The 15,099-nt window shown below is 43.8% G+C and overlaps 1 protein-coding gene across 4 annotated transcripts in view; it reads right to left on the bottom strand.

Moving 5' to 3' along the window:
• LOC103048766 (synaptotagmin-like protein 2) overlaps positions 1 to 15,099 on the bottom strand; it is a 42,392-nt gene that overhangs the window by 24,846 nt on the left and 2,447 nt on the right. For all 4 annotated transcript variants that reach the window (XM_088129184.1, XM_088129185.1, XM_088129186.1 and 1 more), the window contains exons 2-3: positions 5,137 to 5,680; positions 3,795 to 3,946 (exon numbers count right to left, since the gene is read on the bottom strand). In XM_088129184.1, the coding sequence (XP_087985310.1) occupies positions 3,795 to 3,946; positions 5,137 to 5,237 (253 nt within the window). In that variant the 5' untranslated portion in view covers positions 5,238 to 5,680. The remainder of the gene's footprint in view (positions 1 to 3,794; positions 3,947 to 5,136; positions 5,681 to 15,099) is intronic.

Genomic DNA, 15,099 nt, shown 5'->3' with positions numbered 1-15,099 from the left:
ATTATGAGAACTCTCAAAGCTTTAAAAAAAAGACTTTGAAAGCTTATCTTTCAAGGAACTCTCTTAGCTATTGCTGGCTGAGGCAGGGCCAGGGTTTACAGGAAAGTTGCCTGTAGCTCTCTTTGTCAGCAAAGTGACCTTTCGATGATTAAGAATGACATAATCAAAAAACTCTGCCTGATAGGTCAGTATGGATTGCTGTGGCTTTTAAACTGATTCCTGCAAAGCCTCCATTCCTACCGGTCCACTGTTTACAATTTAGACAGGTTTCGAGTGACCTCACTGAAGAACCATTTCCAGAGCATGAACTGTCTTAATGTGGCACAGAAAAAAAAGGGGTCAGAGGGGCATCGTGGTACCTTATCACTTAAGGGTGTCCTACACACCAGTCGATGTTGTCCTGCTGACCTCCATTTTAGGCAACAATAAATGTCTTTAGGATGTACTAACACTCATTATGTTTCTGTTCTATATGGCCATTGAAAGAATGCGCATAAATGTGTAGAGCTTCCACCAATTCCAATATAATAGGATTATAACGCCCAGAATCCTTAGCCAGCATGTTAGTGGGAATCTTGGGAGTTCAAGTCCTAACATATGGAAGGCAGCCGGTTACAGAAACCTGAGTTAGAGTATGGGGGTAGGAACAGGGAAAACTGAGTTTACATCCTTGTTTATTCCAACATGGGGCTCGTTGGAGGCTCTTGTTTCCAAATGTTTCCAATTTTGTTTTATGATTTTATATGGTTTTATATTGTTGTTATCACTTTTATTTATTGTATTGGTTTGCTGTATTTTAATAATGTTTTTTTAACTGTTTGTGAGCCCAGAGTCTTGTATGGAGTCTTACATGGAGATGGGCGGCTATATAAATGCGATAAATAAATAACCAAACCAGCAAATGTCTGGATTCTCATATCTCATTAAGCTGTAAGGTGGTTGGTTTGCTTTTAGCTGAACTTAATGTGGAAGTTGCAACTTGACACGCAAGTCCCAGGCTCCGAAACTTCCAGATCATAGCTTATGGCTTAAGTGCTGTGTGAATTTAGCCAGCTGTGGTTTATTCAAGGCACCTTTGTGGTAAACCCAATTTGTGTCTTTCAGTCCTTTGCCAGGGTTGTTGGGAAGATATTCTGGATTAAAGGAGAAAAATTATGAGTGTCTTGGGGGAGTAAGGTCAAAGAAACTAAAAAACAGAAAGCACAAAAAGAAATTTCTTCTCATTACAGTCTTCAGATCCCTTCAGTGAAGTGAGCTGATGGTTCACTTTCCACTTTCAAAGCATGTTGGTCTTCCATTCCTAAAAACAGACTGCTCAACATAATATTTGGGGCAAGACGGAATTGGCTTCTCACCCTGATCTTGTGAGGCAACTCCCCTAGTAACCAAGAGCCAAACTCTTGCTGGCAAGAGAATGAATCCCCACCCCGGCTTAGCCAAGGACCTTGTAAAACTGCCCAGCTGGATTTGTTCCACCATGCATTTTCAGGCAAAGGGTGTAAATGTTTTTGTTGGAAGGAGGGCAATCTTCAGTGGCATTGTTCCCAGTTATAAGGCTTGTACTCTATAGAGTTTCAGCAGAAAGTGTATACGTTAGGAGGGGGAAAGAAACAAAAAATGAACCTTGCCTAAATCATTTTCCTTTGGTACAGCTCCATGGAGTGATGAGAATTCAAATACTGTGGACGGTGTTTTCATCACTGCTTCTCAAAACAATATGGTAGACCCCATCCATTCACCTTGCACCATGCATAATTGAATATTCTTCCTTTGTAGGTGCCCCCTTGGTTTCTGCTCCCCCCCCCCAAACTAAAGTGCCCCAAACATTGCCAGAGTTCATCTATCAGGCAGCTTAACATCTTAATGGCTGGTTAGGTTCATAATGGGAGAGGCAGCAAGCTACTTAGATCTTAAAAGTGTTAATAAAAGGAACCATCCGTTTCAAGATGAGCTCAGAATTTGGTGACTTCATGGAGAGGCCCAAAAGTTCTGTAGGTTGGAATCCAACAGTGGTTTGCCATTTTTGACTTCTCAGTCTAGCCTACAGTCCTGGTAAGGCGCTTGACTCTGCAGTCTGCAGCAATTGCAACTTCTGGACAATTGTCAAGGGTAGCCCTTTGCAATACTCAAGATGGGTTATAACCAAAACGTGGGTAAACAGAACCAAAGGATCATCCAGTCAAATGTCAATGGACACTTCAGAAAGACTTTTAAAAAGGATTCCTTTCACCCATAAGGTGTTCAATTGCAAAATTATTTTCTAATGCTAGAACTGCCCTTAAACAACCTATCTGAGATATAGATTTACAAACAAATTTAAGTAAGGTGCTTAAGACCCAGAAATATCCTCCAAGTTGCCCGGTTTTGTGCTACCATCTGTACAATACACTCCACCATTATTTAGAGTTACAATTCCACAACACAGTATCTTACTTTGATATATTTTAGCACTGTTATTTTAATTACTAGATTAAATAATATTAATTGTTTTGTTTTATAGATATATATAAATGTAAGATGGTTGCTATTGTATACTTTGATTGTATCTGGCCTTAGGGCTGTAATAAACATGTGTGTGTGTGTGTGTGTGCGTGTGTAAAATTATTTTCAACACCAGCAATTTGGATAGCTTTAAAGGAGATCCCCCAACAATGATATAATTATGTATCAAGGCGAACATTCAGGCCAAATGTACCATCTTCAAATACGGTTGATATATACACGAGAATGAATGTATACCTTTAAGGAGGATCTTTTGAGGTAGAAAGAGCAGGAGAGGACAGATGTCAGAGAAGGAATATGTATTTTTTAAATACAGTGGAACCTCGGTTTACGAACTTAATTCGTTCCATGACTCTGGTCGCACCCCGAATTGGTCGCAACCCGAAGCAAATTTCCCCATAAGGTTCAATGTAATTACTGTTAATCCGTTCTGGCGTGGAGGACAGGGAGGCGGCTATTGCTTGGAGGGAGAGTCCCCCTCCCTACGACCACGTGTCAGGGGCGGAAAATGGCCGCAGACCACGTGTCAGGGGCGGAAAAATGGCCGTGGACCACGTGTCAGGGGCGGAAAATGGCCGCGGACCATGTGTCAGGGGCGGAAAATGGCCACGGACCATGTTACGGGAGGGAAAATGGCCGTGGACCACGTGTCAGGGGCGGAAAAATGGCCGCGGACCGTGTCACGGGAGGGAAAATGGCCGCGTATCTTGTTCGTACCCCGAGGCGGAGTTCGCAAACCGAGGTAAATTTTTGCGGCCGGAGCTGGTCGTAACCCGAAAAGTTTGTTAACAGAGGCGTTCGTAACCCGAGGTACCAATGTACTTGACCAAAACTTTCTCAATATGATTCCATCCAAACGTGCTGGGGTTGAGCATTGAGAATTCTTAGCCACTAGCCATGTAAGCTGAAAATTCTGTAAGTTGTACACCCTGCATCAGTGTTTCTCAACCTTGGCCCCTTGAAGACATGTGACTTTAACTCCCAGAATTCCCCAGCCAGCCATGCTGGCTGGGGAATTCTGAGAGTTAAAGTCCACATGTCTTCAAGCGGCCAAGGTTGAGAAACACTGCCCATCATTTATGGAGGACACCAGATTGTGAAAAGCTACAGAACAGCAAGTGAACCATATTCTATTCTGATATGATGGGATATCACAGCTAGCATTTCCCCCTTGACCTGAATCAGACATATTTTGACCTAGGTTTTCTGAGCAAGAGCGGATGTGAACCTCAGACTGAGTCAGATTCAAATGTTTGTCTAACCAGCGCAAGTGGGAATGCTTATGGACTCACAGTCAGAACTGCTTCTTTTCTTTTTAATCGAAGCTCGCAGTAGATCGGAGCCTTCTAAATCCTCTTGGAAACGCTGTGCCTTCGCTTCGTGAAACCATTCACCGGTCACAAACTTCTTTTTCGTCTCATCCTTCAGCGAGTCTTGCAAGCGTCTAAGCAGAAAATAATAATAATAATAATAATAATAATAATAATAATAATAATAATGATGATGATGATGATGACGACGACGACGACGACGACAACGCTATACCTTGACACTGGAGGTACACGTTCATTTAATGGATTTCTTAAATGCCTTTCATGGAAAAGAAGCCGAATCATGAAACTCCATATGGAAGCCCACCTGGACCTGTCTAGTCTACTCAAGAGAGTTTTTCTGAGCAGCCAAGCTCCCTTTTTCAAACCTGTGAGATATTTATATCATATAACCATCTCCAAATTCCACAGAGTGCTAACTTTAGCACACTTCAGCATTCTCCCCACTGTGGTTTTGGAGGCTGATATAAAAAAGTCCCCTATGCACTAAGACAGTGCCCTGTGGACAAGGGCCTGTTGAAACTACAGCCTCTGACCTAACCCTCTGACTTCTTTCCAAGGTAAGAGGTCAGAAAGGCGAACAGATTCTATATGCTTTGAGGCTGTTCTTGGGTGCTGGGGAAAATGCTGTTTTCACACCAGGACAGCCAAGGAAGACTTCAACCTGCCTCACTTGTGGGCTGGTGATGAGATGAAGGCAATATCATGAGGACATGGCAGAAGGAAGATGCTACCAAGGCATGTTTGAGCCATGGTGAGGTTACAAGCTGGGAAAGGTATTGTGGTTAGTCCATCTTAATGTGCCTGGAGCAGAATGTCTTCTCATTATACAATAGCCCAAAGCTAATCTTAAAACTCTGAGTGTAGAGCTTTAAAATAAATTTGAGTTTCTAGCACCATTAAGTCAACCACTCAGTCAATCCAAACGTCCTTTGACTGGCAAAGCAAACTATAGGAACAACAAACTTTTTTTCTTCTTCTCTGATAAATGTCCCACTACTAAAGTTGGCATTGGATTTGGGCACAAATTGCCTTTCAAAATCCTCTACACAATTTGGGGGTGGGGGGGGGGAATTGGGTGCTGGTTTCTCCATATCTGTCTAGGGTAGTGTTTCTCAACCTTGGGAACTTTAAGACGTGTGGACTTCAGCTTCCAGAATTCTGGCGGAAACACTGGTCTGGGGAAGAAGAAATTCTCCAATGGTTTCTCAAAAGCAGGATTTCGTGCTCTGCTACCATCTAGGAACTGTAGTATCTCTGCATGCCTTAATATTTTGCTACACTTCCAACAAGTTCCTCCTACCTGATCCGATCACTATCCTTTTTCTTGAGCTCTGCATCTCTCTGCAGCACTCTCATCAGCTTGCCATACTCTTCCTCGGTCAGAAAACTGAGGTCCAGCATCTTCTCCTTGGTGTCCCACAAGCCACTCAAAAGGCTGGCACTTCAGAAGTACAGCTGCAGCAGTGAGCTGGTCATTGACCCTGAGGCTGTCTGGAGGCCAAAGGCACAAGTACCAGCAGCTCAGGCCAGTCTGCCTTGCAGGAGGACCTTTCGGAGGGTCCAGTTGGTGCTCCAAAGCCCAAGTCAGTCCTGCCCCAATTTGACACTCATAGAGCAGATTGGTAGAAAGAGGAAATTGTTTCTCCCAGAAAGTCTTCCCGCTCTCCTTGGTCTGTGTGCAAGTGGGAGGTCTGAAAGTGCGACCAGTTCCCTTGAGTGGTCCAAAATGGGAAATACAGTCAATGGTTAAAGGATGCAGTAGAACATCAGAGAACAAAGTCACTGGCCATTCCAGTATCAGTCGTCTTCAGTCAAAGAAATCTGCTGGACCAGTTCTGTCATGCCTGCAAAGAGAGAGAGGAAGGAAGGAAGGAAGGAAGGAAGGAAGGAAGGAAGGAAGGAAGGAAGGAAGGAAGGGAGGGAGGGAGGGAGGGAGGGAGGGAGGGAGGAAGGAAGGAAGGAAGGAAGGAAGGAAGGAAGGAAGGAAGGAAGGAAGGAAGGAAGGAAGGAAGGGAGGGAAGGAGGGAGGGAGGGAGAGAAGGAAGGAAGGAAGGAAGGAAGGAAGGAAGGAAGGAAGGAAGGAAGGAAGGAAGGAAGGAAGGAAGGAAGGAAGGAGGGAAAATGGAGGGAGGGAAGGAAGGAAGGGGCACATACTTGAGATTATTTTTATATAAAGACAACATGTTGCAATCACCTGTGTAAACTAGGAATATTTACTTGTGCCTGAGCACATGAATTCAAGCAAGCAATATTCTGAGTATGCATTAATGATAAATGAAAGAGCTCTTTGTGGAAGAACAGAGATATCATCCAATGAGGCCAATGAGGAGTGACACCTGTCGTTCAATTTCCCAGACGTGGACTTCCTGCAAAGAAAGAGGCTTCTGCACAGTAGAAAATAGGATATTGACCTACTGTACTCCTGCTAGTCTCCTCACAAGAATCCTGCCTGACACTCAGGAGAATCTCACTGAAATTGTCTTTCCTGGGTTAGAGAAGAAAAGGGTGCTGTTGCTGTTCTTTTCCCCACCACACTGAATGAGAAGGGAAAAAAAAAGTGCAGAAGAAGCTTTTAACACAGTGTTTACATTGTCTTAATATAAGTAAGCTGTGTTATAAAAATGAGGGGACGTGTTTATTAATTTTTATTTTTATTTTAGAAAAAGGGGCCCGGAACAAGCAGGATCCATGGACTTTATTAGGTCCCAATCCCCAGGCAATGCCCTAACTAAAGCAGGAAGCTCTGAACAGAAACCTGAAGCACGTCTACCTGAATCGACCCTTGCTCTCTCTTCGTTTACTTTTAGTACAGAAATCCACTTTGTCAAGAAGATGCAGTTCCCAGGAGCATACTCTGACATGCCTCCAATGAACAAATATTAGTAAAAGATTGAGCCTCACCAATGGACAACTTATCACAAAGAGTCAATTGCAATGCCAACAATATGGTCAGGTTTACACGACACACCTCTCAGCCAAAACAAGGATGGGCCGTCCAGTGGCTCAGCATCTTGTGGAAACTCAGTTATGGACTTAGCCTGCTGGGTCAAACAGACCATCCTAACACAGCACATCGTGGCTTCTTTCCTCGGGCACTGCATGTTGTAAGAATACAATACCTGGGTTCTGTAACCTAGGCTTAGGGTGATCCACAAAGGAATTCCTTTTCGTCAGGGTTTTCTGAATCCTGACCCACAAGACGGCTAGAAGTTGGTTATTTTACTCAGATCCCACCTTTCTTCAGGGACCTAAATAGGTGGTATATATGGTCCTTCCACCCTGATTTTATCCTGGGGAGATAGATTACATGGCGAGATCATGATTGTAGAATTCACATTAATGGTTCAATTCCATACTAACCTACTTAGGCATCAAATCCCACTGAGACAGTCTCAGATGAGAGCGTTCAAGGTTGCAGAACAAGCTTGTAACCAGGAGCTACCTCCTTAACTGCCAGCCCCACTGAACATAAGGCAGGTTAAATGATTTTCTGTTAGGAATTCAGGGTAGGTAAATCACTAAAACCACTTTCTGAGAGTGGAGCGCTACTCAGCCTTGGCGTGAACCTGCCACAGATCCAGCTCTCTGTAACTGGGAGATGTTTATCCTGTCTTGCCGCCTTGTTAACACTGATTTGCCACAACGGATTATAAATACAGCAGTTTACTGAGCAAGCCCAACTCTTCAGATCTTACTCTTTCACATTCCATTGAATTCTACAGCAATCCTGGCTCTAATAAAGTTTCGAATTTCCAGAGTGGGGTATTTGTGTATGTGTGTGTGTGTGTGCATTTGTACATATAGATATAGATATATATAGGTACACACAGAGAGATAAAGCTATAGATAAGGACACACACACACACACAGTGGTAAGGAAATAGATATGTGTCTATACCTACAAAGATCTGGATAGTGCAAGCAATATTATTCCCTATGACACTCTATGAAAGCAAAGTTGGACTTTGAAGAAGCAGGATAGAAGGAGTATTGATGCTTTTGAAATGTGGTGTTGGAGAAGACTCCTGAGAATATGTGGACAGCCAAGAAAACAAGCAAATGGATCATCGGACACATCAACCCAGAGTTCTCACTCGAGGCCCAAATGACCAGGCTCAAATTATCATATTTTGGAGGACACATAATGCGAAGACCCAGCTCTGTGGAAAAGGATCTAATGCTGGGAAAGGTGGAAGGAAAAAGAAGAGGAGGACCAGCAGCAAGGTGGAGGGACTCAGTTACAGTTGTGATGAGTGCGCCTTTGGAAGACTTGAAAGAACCAGTTAGGGATAGATCGTCATGGAGAAAATCTATCTATATGGTTGCTAGGAGTTGAAAATGACTTGATGGTACATAATCAATCAATCAATCAATCAATCAATCAATCATTCAAGGAAATAGATATAGATATAGATATCAGACCCAGTTTGGTCTAGTGGTTAAAATCACTGGGCTAGAAACTGGGAGACCATGAGTTCTAGTCCTGCCTGAGTCACAAGGCTAGCTGGCTGACTTTGGACCAGTTCCAGGAGGAAGGCAGTGGTAAACCATTTCTGAAAATCTTGCTAAAAAATCTGCATGGACTTGTCTAGGCAGTCATCAAGATTTGGAGCCCATCCCCCAGTAACGTGGCCACTAACCATAATATTTGGTAGGGGGTTCCATCAAACCGAAAAGTTTAGGCTTGTAGGAATATGCTCCCTAAGAAATATGCGCAGCTGTTCCCAGCCCTGCTTGGCTTAGCCCTGATGCAGAAGAACAAAGACACAGCTTTACAGCTATTTGTGTATCCTGCACGCACATCACACACAGTGTTGCCCTTTTGTGCAATCTGGGGGCGGGTGCTTCGACTCCGTTTGTAACAGGCTATATTCTCAGCAGGAAAATGTCCCAATAAGATTTTTTTTTCCCTGACTGGATCCAGGCTGCCTGACAAACCTGCCACGGTTTGCCAGGAAGAAGAAAGCAACAGACGACGTCCGGGCTCCCATGTCTTTGGAAATATAAAATTCAGCTGCTCAGGTCAAAATGGTTCCCATCCTTTTTCAACAGCCATCAGCGCCAACCCCTGCCTTTGTTGCACTCGACATGAAGGGGAAGCTGTTGCACCAGCTTTGTTCTGAAGCTCATTCTGGCCGAGTTAATAAATAACCACCAGTCAAAGAGAAGACATTTTAAATCTTGCATGCCACACTTGTATACATTTTGATCCTGGACGCCGTTAAGGAATTCTTTATTTCCACCCCGTGTATCTGGGAGAATGGACAGCCTGACTTCCTGCAGATGGACACAGTGCTAAGTGGGAAAAAAATGAAATTCCTTGCAAAGATTGAACAATCTCTTTTCTGAACTTGTGGCTTCCCAAAATCTTTCAAGTGCTTTCCTAGAGCGCAGGAGGGTCAAAAAAGGCAATATGGTGGTCACAACCATGCGAACGAAGCCCCACTCCTTTTCTACATTCATTGGTAAAGCTTATTTTCCTTTGGGGAGAAAGAAAAAAACATTGAAAACTGTTTCTTCTCTGGCCAGACTCTTTAAGAATAGGTAAAAACCCTGCAGAAGAAGTTTTTAACCCATTAATACAGGATGGCTTTTCCTTTCTGCAGGGTGCACCAGTTATGGTTCCAGGCCTGTTATCAGCACGTGCCCAGCAGCTGTATCAAAGGTAGCCTGTTTGGCAATCCTGTGTATGCAAGAATGCCAGGAGGAGGAGAACTGGTGCTAGGACCTACCAAAAGTATAAATAAAATCAAATAAAATCTCCTTAACAAAAGAAATCAAGGTCTCCTCTTTGTTCTGTTTTCACCCTCTCTATTGATTGCACAAACCCACTGCATGAGAAACTCTCAGGTGGCTGCATGTTTTATATCAACCTTTGGGAAAAGAAAAGAAAGGGATATTTAAAAGCTGTTATTCTCTTGAAAGCAACCATGAAGGGTTCAAAGAAAATATTTACTTGCCAGGCAGTGGCAGGCAGGCAGGCAGGCAGGCAGGCAGGAAGGAAGGAAGGAAGAGAGAGAGAGAGAGAGAAAGAACGAAAGAAAGAAAGAAAGAGCGAGAAAGAAAGAAAGAAAGAAAGAAAGAAAGAAAGAAAGAAAGAAAGAAAGAAAGAAAGAAAGAAAGAGAGAATGGGAGTGAGTGAGTGAGTGAGTGAGTTCTCTAATGGAGGCTCTTAGGAAACAAGTGGAAAGAAATTAAGTTTTGATTGCAATACCTTTTTCAAAATTGTTGCAGGAAAAATGGTTGCTAGAATGTACTTCCTTGATTCTTTACTTGCCTTCTCTGCCCCTCCAGTTCAAAAGGACCCTGAGCAGTTTATATTCCCCACTTCCAGTAAGAATGTCAAAAAAGTGGACAACAACATGGCCATTAACGACAGCAACCAAAATTACAGAAAGTTTCAGCCATCAAGGAACACTCAAACGCCAAGCACAGCCCACAGCGGGCAGCTGAAATGAGTTCCAGGAATATTTTTTAAAATCCAGGTTTGAAGAGTTTTCCTAAAGTTGACCAAGGGGGTAAGAACATGCAGCCCTGGGAAACCACTGTCATCTTAAACATATTTAAACCTTCTGTCTGAATCTTCAAGGTAAGCGATGCAAGGAATTGCTTCTTAGGATTTGTTTAAATTTGTTTAAATATCTCCAAGTTTTTACATTTGTTTAAATATCTAATTTAAGTTTAAATTAAATTTAAATATTAAAATCTAATGTTTAAATATCTCCAACTCTGAAGTCATCGCTTCTGCAGAAGAAGCATGTAAGAAGCTGCCCCCCCCATCTCTTTGTGGTGGGGAGGGACCCAAAACCTGAAGTCAGGGCAGATTTATCCCCCCTTTCCTTTGGTTTTTAAAAATATTCAATACTCTGATTTCTTAGTCTACACGGAAAGCAAAATTATTCTGAATTCTAGCATACTGGACCACAGACTCAATAGCAACTACAGATACAGAAGTGTTTTACAAAATATTTCTCTATTTATATAAAATGGTATAGATTAAAAAAAGTTCCAAGAAGCCTTTGTTGTGATATTGTCACCTGTCTTAACCGCAGCTGTCTTATCTGTGCCGCGTTTTCTTTTAAAGCGAGTCGCAGCCATTACTGGCATCGTGGTAAACCATTATGATGAAGTGAATTCTGTACAGAAGCACGGGGAAAAGTCAGGAGGAGTCTGGTAGCCCGTTTTATACTAACACATCTTACTTCATCCCCTTTTTCACCTGGCGCTTTCTCGGGTCCAAAGCAAACCCCCAGATCTGAGAGTCACGGCGTTTCAGAATCACCGTTTTCACGAACAACACGAAGTCGTTATTAATGAGAGATCAAACACTGGGTGCCACCCAGCGCCAACCGCAGGTTGAAAAAAACCCAAAAACGTGCAGCTCCAGAATAGGTGAACCAGGTGAACCTGTGGCTCTCAGCAGGGTGGCTCTGCAAGGAGGAACTGCTGAGTTGGCATAAATTAACAAAGAGGTCTGTGTGGTTATTGCAACAAGCAGCTTTTCCTTTCCATCCCACCTGCCATTTTCCACCCACTCCCCCACCCTCACCGGGCCCAAGCTTGGCCAATATCCAGAAATAATCTCACTCTTCCGAATGATTTGATTGTTCAAGTTCACAGGTCTCAAACGGAGAAGCTTCCAGGAAACCTCCCTTGCTATGTGACCTACAAGCCTTCATGATTTATTAGATGATCATAACAATAATAATAATAATATCAGTCAACTGCAGAAAAGCTGCCTTTTGCAATTGACTGATATTGACAAAATCACCATCAGTCAGTTGCAAAAGGCAGCTTAGCTTGGAACAGCTTCCATCCTGCGATGAGACCTTTAATACCATCAAACAACATCTGCTTATCCCAGGTCTTTGGGAAGGACTCGATAGGTGGATAAAAATGCCAAATCCAGTCTAAACATCTGGCTGACTATGCGACCAACCATCATCATCATCATCATCATCATCATCATCATTCAGCATCCCAGAGTTCCATGATCACCTTTTCAATCAGCCTAGAACAGGAATTTTGCACTCCAGCTCAACTGTCTGGCTGGGTTTGCACATGGCGATAAGTCCTGTTTTAACCATGGTTATGGAATAAACCACAATTGGTTGAGCTCATAGAAGATGCTGAGCCAAAACCATAGAAGACAGGTGCTGAGTTAACTGATGAGTAAACTCAATGGCTGGTGCAGTAACATCCACAGGGGGAGTGAAAACAGGGAGGATGGTGGACGCAGTGTCACAGGGCCACCCTTTGGGAGGTAATGCTTTGTGTTAACGTCTAAATGTAGAGGAAGAAAAATAAACACTCCCTCAAAGTGAGCTTGATTTTTGATGCCCATGGAGTTTTCGTGTAGCAATACAGATGTGCTTTGCCACTGCTGCCACCTCCTCCGCCTCCTCCCCAGTCTCGTTTACAACCCGAGGATCTCCTTGTGGTCTCCCATCCAAGCGCTGACCAAATCTGACTCTGCTTAGCTACTTTGGGGAGGAGGTAAGATTGGCTGGGTGCTACCACTTAAGATACCAGGAATGACAATGCTGTTCCTTCTCCAAACGCTGCAAATCTAATTCATTTAGGGAAAGGGACTGCTTATTTGACTTTATGTAATAAACGTGGGATTCTATGACAGGGCTGCAACTTAGAGCTGCAGTTTAAATATTTGGACACTGTGTGAATTCTGTAGGTGGAGTCTGTTTGACTAGTCCAGACCACAGGATGGAGCCTCATATAATTTCTGTATTATTTGATCACGAACAAAGCAGTTTGGACCAATGGGGGACGACACAGAAGTCCAGCCTGTTATCCTGGCACATGCTTGGCAAAAGATATAAAATTTCTTGCCCTCAAATGAGCATTTAAAACCTGCACTGGCTGGAAAAGATAAATGGTCACTTTCAGTGACCTCCTCTACGTAGCTGTTATCCTCAGACCAGCATTTCTCAACCTTGGCCACTTGAAGATGTGTGGACTTCAACTCCCAGAATTCCCCAGCCTGCAGAGCTACTGCTGAGAATTGCAATCTCTCCAACCCAAGGGTGCCCAGGTTGGAAAAGGTGGGCTTTGGGCAGGGTGTGAATTCAACCAACCATGGTTTATTCAATAAACCATGTTCCAGCAAGTAAGCGACGTCTGAACCAGGTCACAGGGTCAGAGCATCTCCCCGTTCGATGAGCCTCAGAGGCTGCTGCAGAAGAAAGCAGGAAAAATGGGAGAAAAAAACCCTCTAGATTTCCCTTCTGAGCTGGACCTGGAGAAGCTGAAGGTTGAATCTGGACACTTTGCACCAAAGACGTTGTAGTTTTCTCCTGAGCCGCAGCCTCACTGCCAAACAGGCTGAAAGAAGGCAAACTTTTGCCTTAGACCAGTGTTGCTCAACCTTGGTGACTTTAAGATGTGTGGACTTCAACTCCCAGAATTCCCCAGCCAGCCATGCTGGCTGGGGAATTCTGGGAGCTGAAGTCCACATATCTTAAAGTCGCCAAGGTTGAGCAACACTGCCTTAGAGGAAGAAAACAAAAAATCTCTGGCTGTTAACTCCAGCATCCACTTCATCCATGCCTCCCAAAATCCCCCAAGTAGATTTCTACTTCAGTTGCTCACCGGTAAATGCCCTGCCATGAAGCTCATTCAGCACCATCGAGTGGGGAATCAGTCAGCCTACAAGGAACCCCACTTTCGGTCCATTACCTGATCTCCACTTGCTTTTGGAAAGACCGATTGCTCTACTTGGCATCACTTCCAAATCCTTTCTAGCTTTTCCAGTCCAAGAAGACCAACATTCACACCCAAGATAGGATGACAGCTTGTGGCCAAATGCCTTTCATTCCTGCGGGAAGCTGGCTTGATTGGAAGTTTATGCTAGGTAATTGGCTACGGATTGTGGATAACCCAGCTGATTTTGGAGGCAATCAAAGCTGGAGCTGAGGGCCGTACAAGGACTACATTGTCCTCACTAGGTTTATATGGAAGGGGGGACATTTCTCGTGGAGAAATATCTTGAGGCAAGAAGGAACTTCATGACCTCATGCTCTAATGCAGAGGAACATTTAAGGTTTACTTCACCACAGCTCAACTTATTCCAAAGAACGAAGCTCAGCCCTGGACATACTTTCACAGATTACCCAAGGTTGGGGGGACCTTTGCAAAGTCGTCTTTGCACCTTTCTAACCAGCCTGTGGCACAAGAGGAAGAGAAGAAGAGAGGTCCAGAACAAGGAAACACACGAGGCGAGAAAGAGAGAAGATGTGGAAGCCCAATGATTTTTGCTCTGGTTTCCCCTCGTCCCCCAAATGGCATATAATATAGCTCCCCATAGATTGCTCCTGCAAAAAAGGCGGCTAGTGGGGGTCGGGTCGGGGATAAGTTGCCCAGTTCTGCATTCTAAGAGCTGAACTGGCTTGAGGAAAGCCAAGGGAGTGGTCAGCTTCTCCACAATGAGGTGACCAAGCCGGAAAAAAGGGAAAGGATTCTCAAATGCCCACTCCTGCTATGGAAAGCGTAAAAGCTCTTAGCTTAGGAGCCACTAGCCCATCCTGCCCCAAGAGCAAAGCAGTTTTCTGAGCTTTCTACATCTTTCAGATCTGCTATTTGGGCCGTGAGTCCAAAATACTTACACTCAGCAGTGCAGCAAAGGGGGGATGCTCTGGGATATCTCCTCCCTCCCAAACCAAGAGGAATGATGTGGTCTACCCAAAACCATGGTATACATCAGTGTTTCTCCACCTTGGCCACTTTAAGACTGGTGGACTTCAACTCCCAGAATTCCGTTCTTAAAGTGGCCAAGGTGGAGAAACACTGATCTGCATGGTTTGTCTTCTAGAAATTCTGGGAGTTGAAGTCCACTGGCCTTAAGGTGGCCAAGGTGGAAAGACACTGATCTACATGCTTTGCCTTCTAGAAATCCTAGGAGTTGAAGTCCACTGATCTTAAAGTGGCCAAGGTGGAGAAACACCGATCTACATGGTTTGCTTTCTAGACAGTTAAAGAGGTGATTAAAAGTACGCATTGAAAACCTTCTTGGGATAGGCAGCAGGATACTGTAAGTAAGTAAATAAATAAATAGTGTAAAAAAAGGACTCTCCTTCCTTTCTTTGATAAGGTTCCAACTTCCCATATGGCTGGGCTTCTTTGCCAGATGAAACGCATTTCTAGAGGTTGTCCTTATACCATGTTTACCTGCTTTTCATGGCTAAAGCCAAACTTCAAAGCCCGTATTTCAGCCAGCCAAGAATTCTCCATGAAAGCTCAGTGTATTTTA

This window comes from Python bivittatus, unplaced genomic scaffold, assembly GCF_059951505.1.
Source record: "Python bivittatus isolate LINGU-HERP-01145 unplaced genomic scaffold, Pbiv_v1 ctg000790_np1212, whole genome shotgun sequence".
In the NCBI taxonomy this organism is placed as follows: Eukaryota; Metazoa; Chordata; class Lepidosauria; order Squamata; family Pythonidae; genus Python; species Python bivittatus.
Note: the sequence above shows the minus strand (reverse complement) of the source record. Positions and strands in the feature narration are given on the sequence as shown.